The sequence below is a fragment of the Gossypium raimondii genome, chromosome 6, assembly GCF_025698545.1.
Source record: "Gossypium raimondii isolate GPD5lz chromosome 6, ASM2569854v1, whole genome shotgun sequence".
NCBI lineage: Eukaryota > Viridiplantae > Streptophyta > Magnoliopsida > Malvales > Malvaceae > Gossypium > Gossypium raimondii.
In genome coordinates, this window is record NC_068570.1 from 36,029,286 (window position 1) to 36,055,433 (window position 26,148).

The 26,148-nt window shown below is 31.9% G+C and overlaps 1 protein-coding gene across 1 annotated transcript; it reads left to right on the forward strand.

Annotated features, from left to right (window-relative positions):
* Window positions 1–2,365: 2,365 nt before the first annotated feature.
* Window positions 2,366–4,261, forward strand: LOC105774875 (putative pentatricopeptide repeat-containing protein At1g64310). The gene has a single exon (XM_012597442.2). It carries the CDS (start codon window positions 2,384–2,386, stop codon window positions 4,040–4,042), a length of 1,659 nt encoding a protein of 552 aa, XP_012452896.1. The 5' UTR covers window positions 2,366–2,383; the 3' UTR covers window positions 4,043–4,261.
* The last annotated feature ends 21,887 nt before the right edge of the window (window positions 4,262–26,148 follow it).

The following is a 26,148-nucleotide window of genomic DNA, read 5'->3' on the forward strand; positions in this document are numbered from 1 at the left end:
TAAATATAATTTATATAATTTTTATATGTGTGATATTTATTTTTCAGTCCATATTATGCGTGTAGTAAATTTTAGTATTATATATTTTTGTATGTGTATTTAAAATATTTCACATATAAACATAATGATATTGAAATAACTAATTGAAATATTTTACATATAAAAATAATAATTATATTTGAAATAATTGTTTCATTTTATAATATTACAAATCACTATACCCACAATATACATGGAGAAAATAAATATTTGACATACAGATATTATATATAAAAAATTAGTTGATGTTTATATTATAGATAAATGAGTTATTAATTTCAAATATTTTTAACATAATAATATATGTAATATATATTTTATTATATAATTACATATTTATTATTTAATTTTATGAATACTAGAGATATTAATTAAAAATATTTAAAAGGATGAATTAAAATAAAAAAATTGAAAACAATATATTTATTAATAAAAATAAAAAGCTTGAAACACCATAAAATAAAAAATTACAAATATGTTTAAAAAGGAGAATTGAACTTGAGTCTCAAAGATAAAATTATTATCATTTATCCATTTAACTAAAAAATTTGATATGTTGAAAATATTAATTAAAAATAATGTGAATAAAAAAATCAACTTAAAACTTAAAAGCAAAACTATTAATATTCAACTATAAAAATACACCAATTGAGCGCGCTTTAACGTAATCTCTCAAAAAAAAAAAGTCAATTTCTTTAAATTAAAGAAAAATCGTCCTAAAAACCTAAATAAAAAAAAATTGTACTTTAAGGCTAATTTAGCCGAAAAGATATTTGTTTTTGGTTTACTGACCGTAGTGCAGGAGGAAACTTATCCGAATGAAAAAATACACAAGCCCGAGAGCCGGGTTTTTTACAAAATTATTATAAAAAAAAATAAAAAATAACTAAAATATTATAACTTTTTTTTTATTTATCAAAATATTATAAATTTTTTTATTTATCAAAATATACTAAAAAAACAAAAAACAGAAAAAAACCTGACAACAGCCTGATTAGGCCAATCACATTGGCGGCACCAAAGGTGCCAAAGAGATTGGCGGCACCATTGGTGCCAAAGGATTAAAATGTAACTTTCTGCAGTTTTAAGGACCTGACATGAAAATTTACCATTTTGAATTTTGAAATTAAATTGCCGCTGCTGTGCGCTCTAAAATTGAAATATGGGTAATTGCCTTATAAGCCCTCCTTATTTATTATTTTCTTTTTATTCCCCTTCAACTCACTTTTTTATTTAATAAACAAGCCCTCAACCTATTTTTGTAGTTAAATAAGCTCTTAAATAGAGTCATTACTTAATTAGAATTCTCTCATTTAATAACTCTATTTTAATTTTAAAAAATTAAATTAAAATAGTTTACTTAATTTTTTAAATTAAAATAGAGTTATTAAATGAGAATAGTTTATTAAATTAAAATAGAGTTATTACTTAATTAGAATTCTCTCATTTAATAACTCTATTTTAATTTAAAAATTAAATTAAAATAGTTTACTTAATTTTTAAATTAAAATAGAGTTATTAAATGAGAATAGTTTATTAAATTAAAATAGAGTTATTAAATGAGAATATTTTATTAAATTAAAATAGAGTTATTACTTAATTAGAATTCTAAGTATCTTAATTATTACTTAACTAATATTAGATTTAATTAAAAAATTAATAGAAATACCAAGCATGCCTTATTGAAAAACCGAAGTAATAATAAACCGATCACCCATAAATGTAACCCAAATAGAAAAAATAAATTATAATTATAAACTATTCTCATCAAATTTAGTAAATTTTTAAATAAACTATTCTCATCAAATTACCAAAATAATACATAAAATGCGAATTGGTTTATACTTTTTAAATAGCTTTACTTTAGGTAAAATATATTTACTTTAATAATAAAATAAAGGGCTTTTATGAGTAAAAATTATAGATTAAGAGCTTATTTAACTACAAAAATAGGTTGAGGGCTTGTTTATTAAATAAAAAAGTGAGTTGAAGGGGAATAAAAAGAAAATAATAAATAAGGAGGGCTTAGAAGGCAATTAACCACATTTCAATTTTAGTGGGCACAAAATTCAAAATGGTAAATTTGCATGTCAGGTCCTTAAAACTACAAAAAGTTACATTTTAGTCCTTTGGCACCATTGGTGCCGCCAATCTCTTTGGTGTCGCCAATGTGATTGGTCTGTTGTCAGTTTTTTTTTTTGTTTTTTGTTTTTTATATATTTTGGTAAATAAAAAAAATTATAATATTTTGGTAAATAAAAAATTATAATATTTTAGTTATTTTTTATTTTTTTTATAATAATTTTGTAAACCCCCCCCCCGAGAGCCTGTAAAAGGAGGAAAGATGGTCTTTCAAATCCATTCACTTCTATCAGAGCTTTCAAAGCACCATCAAACAATTCTTAAGACCAAACAGCTCCACGCTCTAATCTCCAAAACCCACCTCTCCCTTGATCCATTCTTCGCAACAAAACTCCTCCGGTTCTACGCCATCAACCATGACCTCTGCTCAGCCCGCAACTTGTTCGACAAAGCACCTCAAAGAAGCGTTTTCCTTTGGAATTCCATTATTCGAGCTTATGCTCAAGCCCACCACTTCAATCACTCCTTATCATTGTTTAACCAGATGCTTGCATCGGAAACAAAACCCGATAATTTCACTTACGCCAGCGTAACACGTGCCTGCTACGAGAACTTTGATTTGGAAAGGATGAGGATTGTTCATACAAGAGTGATACTCTCGGGGTTGGGTTTGGATTCCATCTGTGGTAGTGCACTTGTTACCGGGTATTCAAAGCTGTGTCTTGTTGATGAGGCAAGCAAGGTTTTCTATAGGATACCTGAGAAGGATTTGGTTTTGTGGAATGCAATGGTTTTGGGATACGGGAATCGTGGCCTTTTAAACAAAGGGTTAGAGTTGTTTAGTTGGATGAGACATATGGATCAGCAGCCAGATGGGTATACTTTGGTTGCGCTGACATCTGGGTTAATGGATTCCCGCCTGTTAAGTGTGGGTCAAGGAATCCATGGTTTTTGTTTGAAAACTGGTTTTGATTGTACTGTTCATGTGGGAAGCGCACTTGTAAGCTTGTATTCGAGGTTCAAGTGCTTGGATTGGGCAAATACCGTGTTTAGTAGTTTGGTTCAACCAGATTTAGTTGCTTGGTCTTCTTTGATAACTGGGTATTCTCAATGTGGGGTTTACGATAAGGTGTTCTTCTACTTCAGGAAACTGAACATGGAGAAGGGTAGAACGGTAGATTCCATTTTGATCTCTGCTGTACTGGCAGCTACTGCTGAATCAGCAAATGCAAGGTTTGGTGTTGAGATACACGGTTATGTTCTTCGACATGGACTTGAATCGAATGTTGTGGTTTCCTCTGCTCTCATAGACATGTATTCTAAGTGTGGATTTGTGAGCCTGGGGATCCGAGTTTTTGAGATTATGCCGGAAAGGAGTGTAATATCTTACAATTCTCTTATTTCAGGTCTGGGGTTGAATGGACTTGCTTCCCAGGCATTCAAGATGTTTGATGAAATGCTAGAGGCCAACTTGAAACCAGATGATTCCACCTTCTCTTCCCTCCTTTCTGCTTGTTGCCATGCTGGTCTCTTGGATGATGGTTGGGAAGTTTTGAGGAGGATGATTTCTGAGTTTTCCATCCAACCCAAAACTGAGCATTATGTTCACATGGTAAAGCTTCTCGGTATGGCTGGAGAAATGGAAGAGGCATATAATTTAATCTTGTGCTTGCCCAATCCAGTTGACTCAGGTATCTTGGGTGCATTGCTTTCGTGCTGTGAAGCTCATGGAAATTCTGAGTTGGCAGAAGCCATATCCCTGCAACTGTTGGAAAATGAACCCAATAAAAGTGCTTACAGAGTTATGCTTTCTAACATATATGCTGTTAATGGGAGGTGGGATGATGTATGGAGGTTAAGAGAATATATAACCCAAAAAAAGTTCCCAGGGCTTAGCTGGATTGAAAGTGGAAAGAGATAAGTGTTATATCATGACTCGTCAAATCTCTTATTATCAAATCGGGTCAACATGACAGTTTCCTTCTAAGATAAAATGAAGAAATGTTGGCACAACTCTTTCTTACCTCATATTCATATATGGGAGCACAAGAGATTCATGATTGCCTCACTTGTAGAATAATATATAGAGATTTTGATGATTGAAATTTATAGATGTAAGTGCACGTTTGGATGAAGTAATACCATGATAAGATGATATAATTTCTTCAAGGACTAATTTTTAAGTTACTAAATGCTAATAATTCAATTTAATCTAATTTAAACTAATAAACTAAATTATAATTTCTACTAAAATTAAAATAAAGAAGAAGCTAATTACAAGTATTTTACTAAACTAAAGGCAATGAAAACTTTTGAGTTTTCAAATCAATTTTGAACTAGGAACTATAACTTTACCTAATCTAGTTAATCTAGTTAATCATCATCCCCATTTCAATGACATTATTACACTTTTCGAATCTAGTTAAGTCCATTTCCTTTTCCCAATAGCTATATTCCTTTACCGGGCAAGTTAGATTAAATTATTAAACGGAGATCATTAGGTTGATTATGTCATTTGATGCATTTCTATCATAGTTGTATATTAACTCAATCACAAGTGCTACTAGGGTTAATCATAATCTATTCAGTTTAAATCTTAACTCTAACTTTCTTTTCCAAGACAATTTATGGTTATCAAATTAATGTAACTTGTTGACTAGACAAGAAAAATTAAATAAGCGTAGGAATGCATAAATAATAGCATAGTTCAAAACAATTGAAGAGAAAATAATCAATTAATTAAGTTACAAGATCTATCAATGTTTCAAGGAAAAAAGTAGTTTAGTTAATCTTATGTTGAAAAAACATGACAAAAAGATATTCAAAACAATTTCGCATCAATAAAAAGTAAAAGTAAATAATCTGGAGAGAAAATAGATGAAGAATTTGCATTGAGGTGCCCAAATCTCCTTTGTTTTTTTTTTCCTTTTAAGCTTGAAGTTTTCTTTTATTTCCTTTCAACAAAATAGATGAAGAATTTGCATTGAGGAGCCCAAATCGAGTTCTTTTATTTCCTTTCAACCAAAAACTGTGAATCCTGAAACCCTTAAACATTAGACTTTTATCGTGATGCTCCATTGATCAAATAATTAAGGTGGAGCAAACTGTTGTTGCCAAATTTTCAAATTTATAAACATACTCCATCTTTAATTTGGTTTGTTGTAGCAAAAGACTTCTTTCCGTCATTTCTGGATTTATTTTCCAACTCTTCCATTCTTCATTTTATACCTAATGGAAAAAGGAAAATAACAAACAAATCTAAACTAACTCTAAAAATGATGAAAAGCAAGCAAAAATAAATAAAAACATAATTAATTTGAAAACTTATAAAATCTAATAAAAACTAGCCTAAAAGCTAGAATTTACTCCTAAAATACTATGAGAACTATTTTAAATAGTTTTAAATATGAGTTATTATGTAACAGCCTCAACCCGACCTGATTCATCGGATCTAGATTTCGGGTGTTACCACAAAAAAAATTAATGGTTTAACAAAATCAGTTAATTTCTTTCTTCTTTAAAACATTTCCTCTGGCATTCCAATTGAAATGCTTAATATATGAAGGCAAAGAAAATACCCTACAATAGTTTATCATGTGGATCTAGATACAAATATTTACGAAAAGAAGTTTAACAAAAATAGACTAAAAGGGGTGTATTCCTAGACTACGCCAAAATTTCCACTATATACAAATCGACTCCTAGCATTGTCCCTCTATGCACAGACTTTCCTCAATAACTTGAAATGAAATAACAAACCTTGTAAGTACAAGAGTACTTAGTGAGCTCTATAGTCATACCTTTGAATAATAGTTTGCAAAACTTTCATGAATCTCTATCAGTCGACTATTACTTTGTAACACCCCTTACCCGAGACCATTTCCGGAGTCGATCATGAGGAATTACTTGACTTAACTTAAAAGTTCGGGGCATAAAAATTTACTTTTAAAAGTTATTTCACTGTTCATAATAAGGCTGTCCACCTGCACAACAGTAACTAAATCAATTATAACTCGAGCTACAGAACTCAAAATTTAGATCCGTAAATTTTCCCTGAAACTAGACTTATATATATTTTTACCATTAATTTTTTAGAATTTTTGGTTTAGCCAATTAGTACAGTTTATTAGTTAAATTCTCCACTGTTTCACTGATTTACTGTCCTGACCTCTCGTCACTAAAATTCAATTATCTCATTATACAGACTTCATATGGTGTTCTAACTTGTTTCTACAGAAATCAGACTCAATAAGAAATCTAGAAATATAAATTACAACTCATAAATATTTTTTTAAAATTTTTAATGATTTTCCAAAGTCAGAATAGGGGATTCCGAAAACCACTTTGACCTTATCTAACTAAAATGCAAATATCTCAGAATACATAATTCTTTTGTCTACACCGTTATTTTTCTATGAAAATATACTCAATAAGATTTAATTCTATATCTCATCCACCCTCTAATTCATTTTCTACTATCCTTGGTGATTTTTCAAAATCACTTCACTACTACTGTCTCAAAACTAATTCACTACCAATTTTTACTTTTTCATGATTTCTATGCATAATTTATCACCTAGACTTTTATAACAACAAACACCTTCATACTTAGCCATTTTAATAACTATTCATCATCAAATATTTACATATAATCTTTTGGTCATATCTTAAGAATATACAATCGAAATGACCAAGTCCCTATACATGCCATAGCCATTACACCAAAACAGGCTTTTAGCGGCATATTTTGTGGCGCTTGGACTACAAACGCCGCTAAAAATCGAGCATTAGCGGCGTAAAGAACTAAACACCGCTAAAGATCTAGCAATAGCGGGGCTTCTCAAAAAACGCCGCCAAAAGTCAGACAAACAGTGGCGTTTTCAAAATAAACGCCGTACAAGAACATAATTAGCGGCGTTTACCACAAAGCGCCACAAAATATCTTAACCAAAACACAGCGTTTTCATCTTGACGTATACTAGAATTAGTGGCGATTATGAGAAAACACCGCTAAAGCGTATTAGCGGCGTTTTGCGAAATGCGCCACGAAAATATCTTAACCGAAACGCATAGTTTTGGTCTTGATGTATCCTAGAATTAGTGGTGCTTAAGGGAAAACGCCGTTAAGGCATAGTATTAGCTGCGCTTTGCCAAAAGCGCCGTAAAATATCTTTACCAAATGCAGAGTTTGGTCTTGAGGTATGCTAGAATTAGTGGCGCTTATAGGAAAACGCTGCAAACAGATAGTATTAGCGGCACTTTTTGAAAGCGCCGCAAAATATCTAAACCAAAACGCATCGTTTTGGTCTTGCTTATACTAGAATTAGTGGCGTTTACCGAAAACGCCGCTATAGCATAGTATTAGCGGCGAGTAGTGGCTGGCGCCGCAAAATATCTTAACCAAAACACAGCGTTTTGGTCTTGATGTATACTAGAATTAGTGGCGCTTACAGTAAAACGCCATTAAAGGATAGTATTAGCGGCGCTTTGGTAATAGCGCCACAAAATATCTTAACCAAAACGCAAAGTTTTGGTCTTGAGGTATGTTAGCATTAGTGGCGCTTATTGGAAAACGCCGCTAAAGGATAGTATTAGCGGCGCTTTTTGGATGCGCCGCAAAATATCTGAACCAAAACGCAACGTTTTGGTTTGGATGTATACTTGAATTATTGGTGCTTACGATGAAACGCCGCTAAAGCATAGTATTAGCGGCGATTTGTGGCTAGCGCCGTAAAATACCTTAACCAAAACGCAGCGTTTTGGTCTTGATGTATACTAAAATTTGTGGCGCTTACGGGAAACCGCCGCGAAAGCATATTGTTAGCGGCGCTTTTTTAAAGCGCCGCAAAATATCTTAACAGAGTTTTGGTCTTAACCATGCATTATATAATGTAGGTTATTATATATTTAGTTTATCATATTTGGTTTAGGTTTAGGGTATTAGGGTTCATTATATAATGTTTAGTATTTTTGGATTACAGTTTAGGGTTTAGGGTTTACGATATAGGTTTAGTGTTTTCGGTTTAGGGTTTAAGAGTTTGGTGATTAAGGTTCAGTGATTATTATAAGTTAAAAAGTTTATCGTATATAGTTTAGGGTTTTAGGGTTAATCATTATATAATGTTTATTATTTTGTGAATATTAGAGTTTTGAGTTTAGGGTTTATGATGTAGGTTTTAGTGTTTTGGATTTAGGGGTTAGGAGTTTGGGGTTTAAGGTTTGGTGTTTGGGGTTTAGGCCGCTTTAGTCATGTTAAGAGGTTAATTAGTGTTTTAGGCTTGATGCTTGTGCTTAACGGTTTACAGTTTATAATTTAAGGTTTACAATGCATGGTTTTGAGGTTTGGGCAATTTAGGGTTTAATGACTTTTTTGGTACCAATTTCAAAAAAATGACAAATACGTATTGTTTTTTAATTATTATTAATAATATTAATAATTTCATAATTTTAATGTATCAATTAAAAATATTGTCTAGAACAATGTATAAAATATATAAAAACCTTAATATTAGCGGCGTTAGGATTACGGTTTGGGGTTTACGGTTTAGAGTTTAGAGTTTTAGGTTTGGGGTTTAAGAATTATGATTTAAGGTTTATGGTATATTGGTGGTCAAATTTTAGGGTTTGGTTATTGGTTTTAAGATTTAAGGTTTAGGGTTTAAAGGTTTAACGGCTTAGGATTTTAGGGTTTAGGGGTTTAAGGTTTAGGGTTAAATCCCAAAAGCGTACATGAACAACAGTTTAATGTTCAATTGTATACATGAACTTTAATTTGATCTAAATCTTGTAAAATATTAACACAATTATTGATATAATTAACATCAATTTTCATTTATATATTGCATACATAAATATTTATATTTATTCAATATAAAAATATATTGATGTAAATTTTTTTATAGAACATGAAATTAATTTTTAAAAATGCATTATTCTCCCATTTTTTATTAATTAATAATTTCATTTTATAAATTTTGTTTTAATTTTGGATCAATTTGACTTCAATCTTGGAGGAAGGCATTAGCGGTGCTTTAGCAAAAACACCGCGAAAGGTGATGTATTACCGGTGTTTAATGAAGAAACGCCACAAATTTCCTTTAAGTGTAACAAAGGCGGTGCCGTTTTTTGTTTTCTTTTAGTGGCGGATTTTAAAAACGCCGCAAATATTTACTACGAGTTGAGGAAACGGCACCGTTTCCTACTTTTATTAGTGGTGCTTCAGCTAAAGCGCCGCAAAAATGTTTAAGGTTATCTGATAACGGTGCCGTTTTGTCCATGTTATTAGTGGCGTTTTTACTGCAAGCGCCACAAATATTTATTAGTGGTTGAGGTAACGACGCCGTTTCCTATTTTTATTAGTGGCGCTTTTGATAAAATGCTGTAAAAATGTTTATGGTTATCTAATAACGGTGTCGTTTTGTCCATGGTATTTGTGGCGTTTTTGCTCAAAGCGCCACAAGTTTTAGCTTAATGTGTGTAAAACGGCTGCGTTTGTACTGATATTAGTGGCGCTTATTTATAAGCGCCACAAATGATTTCATTTTCATAAAAAAACGTCGTCGTTTTTTTCCCATAGATATTACCGAAACTTATCCCAAAATTCCCATTCTCCCCAAAATCCCCAACTATCGTGACTTATCCCCCAAAATCCCATTCTCCCCCAAATCCCTAAAATTTCACCTAATCCAGATTTCCCTAAACCCGACCTCTTGCAACGTTGCCGTTTCCTCTGTCACATCACCGTCTCCATCCGTCGGTCTCCTCTACCGCAACAATCGGTAAGTTTTCGTGATATCCTCTGCTGCAACAATATCTGTCTGTACTTGCTTCTTCTTCTTCCTGCCCCAATTAGTAGATTAAACTAAATATTAAATATCATTGTTAAACACTGCAAAGGGATCAAAATAATTACTTATAACTTTGGAATATATACTTGCTGGAATATATTCCAGTTGCTGGAATATACTTGCTGGAATATATGGCCAAATATATACTTGCTAGAATATATTCCACTTGCTGGAATATATACTTTACTAAAATCGATGATTTTGATAACACGACTAAAAAGACCTTTGAATGTTGAATATGTTTAGTCCATGTACGAATGAAAAATTATATGTATGAATATGGAGCATAGCCTGATATGTATATCAACTGTAACAATTTCAGGGTCATGCCTGCATCTGGTGTCCTTTTTTTCATTCTAACTCAACAGACCTTTTAGACATGCTATTTTATTGAACTAGAACTAATCCAAAATAGAAAATACTAGCGCCCTCTGGTTTTCAGGGCAGCAAAATCTTCTATCATTAATTTATTGCCAAATTACGTGCTTGATTCTGACTACCTTACATCCTAGTGCAAGTGTTGTTTGCTTTGATTCATTTGAACATGCAATGACAGAAAAAATGTGATGATAAATTATCCCAGATGTTTAGTGTGCTCCCTGGACTTTGTGGAATAAGGCTCCATTAGGGAAGTAAAAAAAAGTAGGATTGGGATGCTTTTAACAAACTATACCAGGTTTGTTTCAAAGTTGTTCATTTATAGCTTATGGCCTTCCCATTCACAAGCTATGGGTACCTTTGATTAGCTCCTTTAAACTTATAGATGCTTTTAGAGCTTTAAACCAATCTGGGATTCTAGATTTTTAGATGTTTAAAGGTATCTATTGGGTGGATTTGGAGTTTTTCAGATTGTTACGAGTTCAATTATTAAATTCAAGTTATTACATGTTTATAATCGGATTGGTTTTAGGTTGGAGTAATTTCGAGTTTGTTGACTGAATTGCTGCCTTTGATTGTGATTTGGTTACCTTGCCTTAGATTTCAGTAATTCTTCGTCATCATCATTATTTATTAGGGCAATTCATTGATTTTTGATGGTCACTTATCATGATTATTTTCTGGGCTGCTGCTTACTAATTACGATATGATCATAGGAAGAAATCGCAGCCATAATCATATTTCTAGGAGTGCTTACTCGAACTAAACTACAATTAATTGAAATTTCAGATTTCTTAACCATTATCGGATAGAATTTTTTTTTCAATGACTTAATTTCCAGTCGGTTAATTGAAAATATAATGATAATGTTCTTTTTCTTAGTTTTTATTTCAATGAAGTTTCAAGGAATGACAAAAAATAATTATTCCTTAAATTTGTATTTTTGTCAAATTATTTTAAATTGGATGGAAAAGTTAATGTCTGTTAACTTTGTTTATGTGATATCCATGTGTATGCCATATCAAGAATTAATTAATTTTAATGACCAACCAATTAATCGAACTAATTAATTCGATCAATTAATTAAGTTTTAATCGAATAATGCATATTCCAAGATGTTTCTTTTATTATCTCGCTTCTTCTTTTTTGTTGACTTTGAATATGGTTTACTACATTCGTGCAAAAATCCATAGTTGCCCTAATATATATTTATATACATTTTAATAGATTCGTGAAAAGTTATATTTTCAAACATCTTTGATATATATATTTATATACATTTTAATATATATATATATTAAAATTTTATATATATTTGAAAAATTTATCAATCATATCATAATTTACATACATAAATAAAATTTATATATAAACTTACACAACACATAACTTACATAATAACTTACATAACTTATATATAAACTTATATATAACTTACATACATAGCTTAAATAAAATTTATATATAAACTTACACAATGATAACTTACATAATAACTTACATAACTTATATATAAACTTATATATAATTTACATACATAACTTAAATAAAATTTATATATAAACTTACACAACACATAACTTACATAATAACTTACATAACTTATACATGACTTATATATAACTTTCATAACTTACTTATAATAACTTACATAACTTACTTATAATAACTTACATAACTTATTAATATTTATATGGACACTCCACTTTTAAATAAATTTATTAAACAAGAAATTAATTTCAACATGTATGGAAAAATGGAAAATTATTTGAGTAAAATTTGATTCGATTTAAAAAATTTAAAATTAAATTTTAAGTTAATCGAATCAAATTATTTAATTTTTCGAGTTAACTTGTAATTCAAATTTTAATTTCAAGTCCAAATTAAAATTTTACAATTCAAATAACTGATATAAATATTTCTTTGGTCCAAGTTAAAACCCTAACTTCTGCAATTCATCAAAGCATTGATTCTACATTTTTAGTTTTATCTTCATGATATACTTACATAACTCATTTATACTTGCCACTGAACAACTTACCCTTGTAAATTCTGGTGAAAATCAGAAGTCAAGAAATAAGAAATGGACCGATCTTGGATGAATTTGTCAAGGGTAAGCGACGGTTATCGAAATAGAGTACAGACTTTTCTAAATTTTGCATTTCAATATGCAAGCCAGGAGAACATGATTCTTTGCCCGTGTAAGAAGTGTGTCAACATAAACTGGCATTATCGTGAAGTTGTATACGAGCATCTAATTGTTGATGGGTTTGTCCGGGGTTATAAACAATGGCTTTTTCATGGAGAATGCCTGCCTAGTACTTCCTCTTCAAGGATGGATGTATCTTATGACAATACTACTTACCATCAGTCTGTTAGAGGGGATGACATGGAAGGGATGTTACGGGAAGCATTTAATATTCACGATCATGGAAGGGATGAGCCGTATGTATTCTCATCTCAAGTCAAACAAGTTTTTTACTCAAAAGATCCAACTGATGAGGGTTGGTACGTTGTACTCCGTAACATCCCTAGAGACTTGTTTGACATGGGTAGTGGAAGTAGAGATAACATCGACAACAGATCAGAAACTTTGCCCTTTCCAGAACAAAACTTAAACGATAATATCCCTAGTACTAGTGCACAATTTCAATGGGTTCGTCAGGATACGGATGAAGATATTTACGAATAATGATGTAGTAAGATTTTATGATTGTTTAATTATATGTAATATCATAATTTAAATCTTGGTCTTATTATATATTTCAACTATTTTATATGTGCTGTTGTTGTTGTAATTAGTTATTAAGTTTTCAACTATTTTATGTGTATTGCAGATAAAATGCCTAGAAGAAAAATTCTAAGGGGAAGCATTGTTCAAAATGATCCAAACTCGACAGAAACAAATAGTACTGAACAACAGACAACATTGGGATCTTTGAATGTTCCGATTACACCTGAGGATCCTACAGAAGTTCAAAGTAATTTTACATTTAATTTACATGCGTGTTGACTTATAATTGATTTATTTTTCAAATTCTTATATTATAATATACCATTTGTAGTTGAAAATGGTGGGACGCGCAGAGGTCGAGGACGTACGCTACTTAGAGAGTTATACGAGTTAGATCCAGTCGAGCGTGCCAAACTTGGACGAAACAGTTTTGGTCATCCTATTGGGCATTTTAGCACGAAATGCGAATATGTTGCCTATCAACTACGGGTCATGGCATCAAATGCCCGATAGCAACAAAAACCAAGCCCTCGATAATATTAAGGTAACGCGCTACTTAATGTCATCTGTAATGCTTGGGAAATAGTTTCATTTATATTTACTTTATTAACTTGTGTTTTTTGTAAGCGAGGTTTGGTTTAGAGGTCTCGGATGCTTATGTAAAGAAGGCATTGGGAAAAATATGGAGAGGCAATAAAAGTACTTTGAAGAAAAATTATTATAAGACAAAAACAACCCTCGATGAGAAATTGCAAAATGTCCCGCCGGGTATATTGAGGTACCAATGGGAAGATGCGATTAAATTTTGGCATTCGAAGAAAGGCAAGGTATGACGTACTTCCAAACTATTGTAATTATTTTGGTTTATAGTATTTACTATTTACGTACTAAAAATTTCATAACGTAGGATCGTGAACAAGTTGGAAAAAGTAGCGGTGAAACAAAATTCACTCACACAAACCGTCGAGAAGTTTTGCATGTGTAGTGAGGCGAGGTATTTTAATTTTTAATATTGTAAAATATGTATAACTTTCCATTAAATAATATTTTTACTACTATATTGTAGGAACTGTCATCTAGTCAAAAAGTTGGACGCCTTCAACTTTTTGAAATTACACATAGGAAGAAAGATGGATCTCCCATGACTCCTGAAGCTGGTGAAATAATGGTACGTTTACTTAATACGATTTGACTTGTTTTAGTTATTTATAGTGTTTATTTTCTAATGGTTTAATTCATTGCTTGTAATGCGACTATTGTTATGTTGCATATGTTTTTAATATATATTATGCTTCCTAACTATGTGATTTATTTATTAGGAAAACTAAAGGATAAAAAGGCGAAGTACGAAGCGATTGTTTCTAGTGATAGTTCTGTTCATCTTGAAGACATTGATAACCGGATTATTACTTAAGTTTTGGGTCCTGAAAGGTATGGTCGGGTTCGATTTCAAGGATCTTTTGTTAGCCCAACCCAATATTTTGGATCCAGCTCGCAACAATACATGGCTTCGGGGAGTCAGGCCCAAGCTGAAGTTCAGAGGTTAAAAGACCAGATGGCTCGGATGTAGCGACCACGTTGAAGTTCAAAGGAAATATGAAGAACTCCAACTACAACTTAAAGCAGAGAGGCAATGAGGGAAGTAGGCTGCAATGAGGGAAGCAGAGGTCAGCGAGAGAGAAGCGAGTAGAGCAAAAGTACGACGAACTCCAAAGAAGAACTTCAGACTATGATGAAGATGTTTCAATCAGAACTTCCGCCATCATAGTGTATTGCATAAATATTTTAATCATTTTAACATTTAACATTTTTTCAAAAATAATATGAATTCACTTTTATTTATTGATATTAATTTTATTTTATTCATTTAATTTGAAATATTATATAAATTTATTGCTTTTGGCTGGTTTAGATCTGGTTGCTTTTGATTTGTTGCTCCAGGAGGGCTGAAAAAATGAAAATTTTAATATTAAAAAAATCCCAAAAATAATGGCGTTTTTGTATAAAAGCGCCGTTAAAGAACATGTTCTTTAGCGGCGCTTAGAAAGAAACGCCGCTAAAGACCATGTTCTTTAGCGGCGCTTAGAAAAAAACGCCGCTAAAGACCATCCTCTTTAGAGGCGCTTAGAAAAAATGTCATGAAGACTATGTTCTTTAAGCGGTAGCTAAGAAAAACGCCACTAAAGAACATGATCTTTAGCGGCGTTTTTCTCTAAGCGCCTCTAAAGAACATGGTCTTTAGCGGCATTTTTGTTTGTAAACGCTGCAAACGTTTGCGACGTTTTCGTTAGCGGCCTTTTTTGTGGCGCTTTAGTGGCGTTAAAAAGCGCCGCTAAAGGCGTAAATAAACGCCGTTAAAGACCTATTTTGGTGTAGTGAGCTCAAAACATTTATCGTCTTAAAATACCGAGTTGTGGTGGTTGATAGTGTGAACGCTCTCCGACGTCTTCAAGACCCCGACTATGCTTGATAATACTATATGAAAGAAAAAGAAATAAAAGAAATAAGCATAAAGCTTAGTAAGTTTACAAGTAAATAAATAACAACATTTATCATAAACAATTATATTCATAAATTTTTATTAAGCATTAAGATCTTTACTTACTCTCTTACTCGTTTACTTACTTGCTTGCTTAACTTACTCCTTCGTTGCTGAAATTTCTTTTCTCAACTGATAACTGAGATACTCTTAATCTTATTAACTCACCTGAACTTGTCTATTAGGCTTTTACCTGAACTTTCATGTAACATCGTCTATTTATTAGCCCGTTGAATCACTTGGAATACTAAAGATACTTAGGTCTCCTGTTTGAATATAACGTGCCAAAGCTATGTCCCAGACATAGTCTTACATGGGATGTTTCTTGTACTGCCAATGCCATATCTCAAATATGGTCTTACATGAGAGTTCTCATATAGGTGCCCATGCCATGTCCCAGACATGGTCTTACGGGGGACCTCTCATCTTGGTGCCAACGCCATGTCCTAGACATGGTCTTACATGGGACCTCTCATCTTGGTGCCAACGCCATGTCCTACACATGGTCTTACATGAGACCTCTCATCTCGGTGTCAACGCCATGTCCCAGACATGGTCTTACATGGGACCTTTTTACCCAAATGTCATAACATTTGTATCCGATACATTCCTCATGTTTCAACGGGGCTTTTTAACACCGATTCTCTGTCATCTCATACTTGAGTCAACATTAAATAAATTCATAAAATAAATGCATAATTTTTGGAAAATAAAAATATTAATAATAATTATTAAAATATTGTATTTATTTACCGTAAACTTACCTCGGTACAAAATATGATCAAATCTAGCACTTTAGTCCCCAACCTTTTTCTTTCCACGGTCTAACTCCGAATTTTGTTCTTCTTGATCTATAATAGAAAATTTAGCTTATTTAATACTCACATCCATCAAAACAGTCCTTAACTCGAACTTTGACAAAATTACATTTTTGCCCCTAAACTTTTGCATATTTACACTTTTGTCCCAAAGCTTGGAAATTAACCTTCATCCCTTATTCTTATGTTTTATGACATGCTGAACATTTTCCCCTTCTATGGCAACATCAAATTCCCACTCTAACACTTACTTATGAACATTAGGTATTTTTACCGATTATGTCGTTTTACTCGTTTTCACTTAAAATCACTTAGCAAAAGTTGTTTAACATAATTTCAAGCTTCATATTCTACCATAAAACATCAAAATAAACACATTTCAGCTATGGATATTTTTCCAAATATGAACCCTAGGTTAAATTATTGCTAGAATAAGCTAAATGAAGTTACCGAGACTCCAAAAACATAAAGAACATTAAAAACGGGGCTAGAACAGACTTACAATCGAGCTTGAAAGCTTGAAAAACCCTAGCCATGGTTTCCCATTGTGAAATTCGGCCATGGGGTTGAAGATGGACAAAAATTGGCTTTTAATTTTGTTTTTAATTCATTTTAATAACCAAATGACCAAAATGCCATTAATGAAAAACTTTGGAAACATGCCTAACCATGTCCATTTTTGTCTACCAACTTAACCAATGGCCTAATTACCATATAAGGACCTCCAATTTAAAATTTCATAACAATTGGACACCTCTAACATGTAGAACTCAACTTTTGCAACAATTTAGTCCTTTTGACTAAATTGAGTGCCCAAATGTTGAAATATTCGAACGAAATTTCCACGAAATCATTTTGTGAAATCGTAGACCATAAAAATATAATAAAATAAATTTTTTTCCTCATCGGATTTGTGGTCCTGAAACCACTGTTCCGACTAGGCCAAAAATCAGGATGTTACATACTTCGCATAATTTACTTTAGTTGATACAATTACAGTTTTTTCACTCTTATATATGCCAGTCATCCAACCCTTACTATGCTTAATCTTTGATATTTAGTAAACTGAGGAAATCCCTTCCATTGTTTCATAAATCTTTCGTCCCATAATACTTTCTTAACAAAACATTCCTTCAGAAAACCCTTCCAACTTTCCATGTCTTAACTCATATTCCTATTTCAAACGATTTCTCACTGATAGTTATCGCGGGTGGATACTCATACATGTTGGCGAATACTTACGCAGAAATAATACCGTCAACAACTGATAAATTCATGCCTTGGTTCAATACCACACAAACCTATTTTGGTATTGTGCTACATGGATCCTTTAGATAAATTTCACATCACTCTATTTCAAGACCCTAGATACTTAGGATAACCATATGAATTTAGTAGAAATCATCATACAACTAGATATGACAGATTCTAGGTAAATCTAATTCAACTATTACATAACATGGATGAACTTGTATTAACAACTTCTTAAGTCAAACATAGTTACAAACACGTTCATATTCAACACTAGTAGATTATCATGGTTGTAACGCTTGATACCCGGCCCATCGTCAAGCTCGAATATCAAGATGTCACACCACCGTCACGCATCACACATTATAAAATGTCACATTAATAGGCAATTGTCCTCTTTATTAACGTTCTTACAAACTTTTAAGTCAAGCGTATATTAATCATAATTAAAACATGCCAAACATACTTCAAACAAACTTATAATATCAATTAAAAATGCATTAGAGCCACTTAGCAAAATTCCAAAACAAGTTACATAGGTATCGATACTAAAACAAATGTATTGATATTTCTCTTATATGGTATCGATACTGATTGAAAAATCAATACCAAAATATCATTCTATTTCTCATCTAAAAATCAAACTCCAGAATTTATCAGTACCTTTATTAAAGTATTGATTATTTTACCCCGAGTATTGATACTTGTGGTAAGGTATCGATATTAAATTACCATGCTGACTTCCTGCACATCGAAATATCATAGAGGTATCATTTTTATAACCCGAATATTAATACCTCTGCTCCATACCACAAAAATACAAAACATCTAAGCATTTAATCCATTCTAACAAATATCTAACCATCATGCATCATTTATCTTTGTAAACCAATGTAAAAAAGACTAATATAATAGTTCAAAACATCAAAAACATGTCCGAGCAAGAATCAATATACCAAGGTCCAAAACTATAGTTCCTAGGAATAATTAAGCTACAAAATATCCAAAACATCATGGCAATATCATGCAACAATTCTACCACATTATTCAACGTCCATTGACCATACATACAGTTCACGACACTTCAACATAGCAAATATTCAAACCAAAACAATATTAATGAAATAATTATTACATCCATCAAAAGTGTTAGAAAACTAAACCCATAAAATATCATGAGGACCACAATAATAATCAATCAAAGTCTAACCACATTGCCTTATCCTCACAGTTCGAAAAATAAAATTAATACCACCTACACAAATACTAAAGCCTAACGTGGTTCACTTCCTTGGTATCACTGTACTGCTCACAACACAAATGCTAAATATCTACAATGGTTAGAGAGAGTGGGTGAGCTTAAACAAGCTCAGTGAATGTTGGAGTAACCACAAAGTAAACACAAAATCAAAGGTTAAAAAAGAGCATACCACAACAATTGCACAACCATATTCTAACCAAGTCAAAATAACATATTCACGTTTCATTAAATCATAAAACTAACATATATTCCTACATGCAATTACATTCAACTCGCTTATATATGTAATTCATTTAACAATAATTCATCAAGACTAAACAACACATACATGCTTTGATAATTCACAAGTCTAGCTTATATATTCACATGCATTCACAAGTTAAATAAAAAACGACCCAAACCACAGTTAATAAGCAATTTACTATGAGAACATACTAACATTTTCATGAAACTTAAATCCACTCATTTAACATATTATTTACATGTTTATGCATCCATCTCACATCGTATTATCACAATAAATAAGATCACATTTAAATGATAATTTGACACTTAAGAGGCTATGAAACATAAAAGTGGGCTCTATCACCACACATCAGATAAACAGATGTCCAACACACCAATTGACTCATAGAGTCAAACATATCCCAAAAAGTGAAGCATAAAGCTAACACTCTCCAACACACCAAACATGTCCTATTGAATGGAGCTTAGCTCACATTCCCTTATCTCTACAACCTGTCCTAGGGCCTCAATGCCCAAAAACAAAATTCATATAGGTGAGTACTCACAATCCTATGGCATGCCAACTATATCCAACGATTTCAAGAGATCACAAGGCCAAAACATCCACAATTAGACATTTTTTAATTACTGATTTAATGCACATCATCTCTGTTCATATTCATCAATTTACATCATAACTTGTACACAATGCATGCTTATCGGACTCACATTTACTTGCAGTTTAAGTGCCACAATAATGCTTATTGAGCCATCACGTATCTGACCACATATGTGTGCATTAAAATTAGTACATCATATATCACATAAAATTATTCTCACATATTACTTGTCATAATAATATTACATTCCACAATTCAACACATATATACTTACCGTAATTCTGCTCTATTTCGCTACATATTTACATTATTAGCATATCATTATCATTGGCATTTGGCATGTATATCATTCCCACAACGTAACATAATTCACAATAGTCATCACACATGTCTCATATCATAATATCGTATCATAATAATCAATCCACAATAATTCACATAATCACATAATTGTCAAAATAAAGCAAAGGAAATAGAAAGCTTACACTCGGAACATAGGATAGAAGTTTAGGTTATTCCTAAGCTCCCAATTAACATTATGAATCATGTCCACAAGTAGTGTTTCCAAACACTCACCGATCACGCTTTCGCCTAATTGCCGAAATCCAAAACTAGCCTTTCCTTAACTTGTAGATAGTCTTAATGAATCCAAAGCTTTAACACAACAAATCACACAAAAACACATTCAAAAATTAGCTAAGGACTCAACTTAAGCAATCAAAACACAAGCCTAAGCTATGTTCTCAAGTAACCGAAACCTTCGACATAGAAAAATTGGTATTTAAATATTTCGGTCTATACTCATTCTTTTTGCCTAAAACAAATTCCATTCATCTAATTATTCACCTACGATCGATTCTCAACCTTTAAACTATGCAAAACTACCGAATTCATGGTATCAAAAATTTTGACATGTTTATGACCATTTTCATGAAAATTCATTAAAATGCTGGAAACCTTCAACAAAAATTTAAAGTAAGTTTAGAAACCTTCTAATCACATCAAAACCAATTGAAAAACACTTTGAAACCACATTTTTACCCAAAATCATGGAATCCACCATTAATGACCCAATTTTTGCTTTTATTTAAAACATGCGATTTAACGACTAAAAACTCAATTTAAAGGAACAAATAACATCAAAAACAAATAAGGAATCGAATTGTTAACTTAGTTGACAAAAAAACAAATTTTTGATCGAAAACCCAAAAAACCCAATCTATGGTGTTCTTGGATGTTTTTCTAGAAATAGTATGGAGATTTATGCCTTGGGGAATGATAGAAATATAAGGAATTAAGTTTGGGAATCAAAATTGAATGAGAGGATCTTTGGAATGTAATGAACGACAAAATAAAAATATGAAGAGACTGACACGGGTTTTATAAAGATGAAGGGGGAAAATAGGGTGAAAATGAAAATTTGGTTGAATTACCTTTTAAAAATTCATAATTTAGAATTTTTTACAAATCAGTTCTTATTTCAAAATTGAAAGTCCTTTGAATATTATTTTCAAAAATTGTTTTAATTTCCAAAATGCCATAGACAAAAACATTTATGAGTACTATGCTAACGAAATTCCCAAGCTCACTAGAGTTAAAATCCCTATTTTACCCTCAAAACTTCTAGGCCCAATTTTGGGGTGTGATAATGGCGGACACCCTTCTTAACATATATACACATTTCTTTTCAAGAAATCCCCTTTAAGGCTTATTCAATCATATCATAGACCTTATTCAACCCTTGAACTTGGACGTATCATAACCTTCTCTAATCAATAATTATTACAAAACTATCATAATTTATTCAAAACTTACCATAAGGGCAAATAAGCACATTTTACCACAAAGCCGGTAGAACGCGCCATAATTGTCACACAGAACTTGCCACACGGGCCATCATATAGAGTATGCTGTCAAGGCATTCCTTTCAGAGTTTGCCACGAAGGTATTCCTTTCAAAGTTTGCCACTAAAGCATTCCTTTCGTATATTGCCACAGAGGCATTCCTTCCATATATTGCCACAAATGCGTTCCTTTCATATATTATAGCAAAGGCATTCCTTTCATAACATTTTTACGATATGAATTTGTCTAGACTCATATTTTGTGAGGGCTGCCCATTATCATCTTGGGACACACAAAGAACCCTTTTTAGGTAATCGTCACTTACGATTCCTTTTTAGAGGGTATCATACATGTAAGGTTAGTAGTCTAGGTTAAATCCGTGTCACATGTATCTTCGAGTCCACAACAAATGTTGGAGCTCCATTTCTAACTAGAATCGCACCATGCACTGAAACAAACTAGAACAATCATCTCACATCATACAATTTCAGACATATTGTTACAACTATACATCAATGTTTTAATATTAAAGCAACAATTAATGTATACCGAAACTTATTAGATTCACTTTAGAAACACATATTATACTCAACAAATGTTCATCCATTCATAGATATAATTCATCATCACAATTACCCATGCACTCAGGTTCACCTAACCTTTCATCAAATTACAAGTCTAATTTATACCCTTTTTTTATTAGACCTTACCTACATACGCATCATTCTACTTTTCATTCATGTAATTCTACACATAATAACTTTACTTTGCACAATTCTCTTATTCTTTACTTGTCTAGTCGATACTCAAGTTTTGTCATTATTTAATCATTTATACCCATAATTTACATGTAAAAGTCATTATGTAAAAGTCAGAGTAGAGACTCACATTTGACTAACTCAATCCTTTAATGAAACTATACTTCAATGAATATTTCAACCATATCAATAAGATCACATTTCACAGTATACATTCCAAACGAACACATACGTAGTCTTGGTTAAATATGACAACACTCATGCATAATTCATCACATACTTAGACTGCACAGGTTCTTACCAAATTTTCATGTTATCTTCAATTATCATTAATGCACTAATTCATCTCTTCTGAAACTTAGATTATAAATGAATTATATAAAATATTTATAGGAGTCGTCATGAGAGAACTCACATTCGATCAAACTACTTATTCTTTAACTTAATCTTAACTCAATCCCCATTCTTTCACAAATTTGAAATCTCCAAAATTCATATCCCACACACATACCTTCATCCCATTATTCGTATAAGTATGATTTCCATACTATCCATGATTTTAGTTTCATAGTTTAATTAAATTCATATAGATATATTTTAGTACAAACAAAATATATATAAGGGATAGTGTAGAAGCTCACCCGATCCTCAACTATTGTCGTTCAAAACTCCATATCCAACCAGCTGACTAGAAATCACTGTTCAAAGAACATAGAAACATCATCAAAACCCATTCACATACCTTTAACCATTTCTTAGACATGGAAAACCTCATACAAAGCCCCTTTTTCTTGAATCTTAATGTTAAACCAAAATTAACAACTTACTCTTTAGAATTCCACATGCATAACTAAAATACTCACCAGAATATGAAGTAATCTTCTACTTTAGATTCAATCTTTAGTTCCTACCCAAGGGTAACAAACCCTAGATGGCTTGCAAAGAAAGCCACAACAGTATTTTCAAAGGAAATAAGAAGATAAAACATCTCTCTCTAGCCCATTTAACTAATATTTATTTACAAATAGGACCCATGTTCCCATAGAGACTTGAATCATGTCACACCCTTTCAAAATATCTTCGTTAATGGACTACAATTGTAAATGCAAATATAAATAAGAATCCAATATGGACAATACATGGTTTCCCTAACCAAAGGGGTCCTAATTATTATACTCACAATGCAACTAGCATTGTTACTCTAATAACATGACGTATTACGAGATAACTCTTGAAAATAGTTATATTTCATGCCTTTAGACCTAGCTAATTGCTTGTACTTAGGTACATTTAGTGGCATTTTAGGACATTTCATTAGCATTTTTATCATTGCATTAGGAGCTTGGACTATGTTTTCATGCTAGATACTTTTAATTGCATGTGGAAGGGTTGTGTTTGGTGGTTTGGCAGGTGCAGGATGTGGAGAAAGAAATAAATGAGTGAAGGTTTGTCATGGCAAAAGGTTGGATAGTTTGCCAACACAAATGCCATGGCAATTTTAGAAAGATGACTGAGTCAACACTCAACGGATACCAGTTTCATCCTAACTCTACTTGTACCAGAAAAATCTACCTAGAAAATAGGAGAAGATATCGTGGGATGTTGGAGTTACCCTAGAAAGAAAAACTTATAAAAAGCCAAGAGGAAACCCTAAAGGGTGTGGAAATCCAGAGGCAATAATAGAGGGTAGCAACTGAGTAGAGACGGAAAGAGGAAACCGAAGGCAGTCCCTTTCTGCTACCACAGGACATCAATTCACATCACAAACTTATTCACAATGCGTGCTTATCAAATTCACATTTAATTGCACTTAAAGTGCCACAATAATGTTCATTGAGCCATCACATATCCAACCACATATGAGTGCATTAAAATCAGTTTATCACATACATAACCTATTACATTAGCATTACATTCCATAATTCAACACATACATTCTTACCGGTTTTTGCACACTTTCACTGCACATTTATATTACTAACACAACATCATCACTATTGTTCGACATATTTAATATGCCCACAACACAATACAATTCCCTATAGTCATCTCACATGTATTATATCATAATATCACATCATAATACTCAATTCATAAATATTCTCATAATCACATAATTTACCAAAAATAAAATAAAGGAAATAGAAAGCTTACACTCGAAACTTAGGATAGGGATTTAGTCTATTCTTAAGCTCTCAATTAGCGCTATGAATCGTGCCTACTAGCAGCAATTCCAAACACTCACCGATTACGCTTTCGTTGAAAAGCCGAAAGCTTAAACTAGGTTTACCTTACCTTTTGCCTTGCTCGAAGAAGGCTCCAACGGTTCTGATGATTCGCACATAATAACCACATGATATACATTAAAAAATTAGCCAAATACTGACCAGAAAGAATAAAAAAAGCCTAAACTAAGTTCTCATGTAAACGAAATCTTTAACATAACAAACTTTAAATTCGAATATCTCAGTCTATACTCAAACTTTTCATCTAAAACCAAATCTAATCATCTTATAATTCACCTACGACTAATTCCCAACCTTTAAACTACACTAAACTACTTAGTTCATAGTATCGACTTTTTCGAAATGTTTATGGCTATTTTTTGAAAATTCATTAAAACTAAAGAAATCTTTAACGAAACTTAAAAGTAAGTTTAGAAACCTCTTAATCATGTCAAAACTAATTGAAAAACACTTTGAAACCACTTTTTTTACTCAAAATCCTGAAATCCACCATTAACGACTCAATTTTTGACTTTTGTTTTCAAAACATACGATTTAATGGCTAAGAATTTAGTTTTAAAGACTAAATAACATTAGAAACTCATAAGGAATCAAATCGCCACCTTAGTTGATGAAAATCCAAGAGTTTGAGTGAAAACTTAAAAAACCGAAAAGCTTGACAATGGAGAAAACTATGGTGTTTTTGGGTGTTTTCTTAACTTCTATGGAGATTTATAACTTAAGAGATGATAGAAATAAAAAGGAATTAGGATTTGGAAATCAAAATCAATTAGGAGAGTTGAGAGAACTATGGATGGCACAAGTATGAGATGAGAAGAAGACTAACGTGAAAATAAAACTATATAAATAAGAGTTTTTAGGTTGGATTTTAAAATATGGTCTAATTACCTCTTAAAAAACTCTAATTTTTAACTCTTTTATAAATCAATCCTTTTTTCAAAACTAAAGGTATTTAAAACTCATTTTCAGAAATTGATTTAATTTTCTAAGAGTTATAGACGAAAACATTAACGATCTACCTTATCGCAAAATTTCGAACACTTTAAGGCTAAAATTCCTAAAATATCCCTAAAACTCCTAGGCCCTATTTTGGGGTGTTACAATTCTCCCCATCTAAAAAGAATTTCTTCCTTGAAATTTCCTACTGACACGTCACTTGCTTAATCACAGAATTTGCTATTTCTACTTCTAAACTGACCATCACACTTTTGCTGCGCACTCTGATTGCTATTCTTTCTAGCTTCGTATTACTTTTTTTTAACGATTCTATTCACTCCCACGAACTATTCTACAATAACTTTGCTAACAATTTCCTTTACTCATTACAACACTTTCGTCTTAGGAACTCATAATCATTTTTCCTAATTCACTAGTCCCTATCTAGATTCTCTACTTATTAGCTAAATCACTCAAAATTTACGAAGGCGTAGAACCTAATACTTCTAACAAGTATAAAAGAATTGATTACAAGACAAAAATACCTGCAATCTTGACGCTCGAATCTAA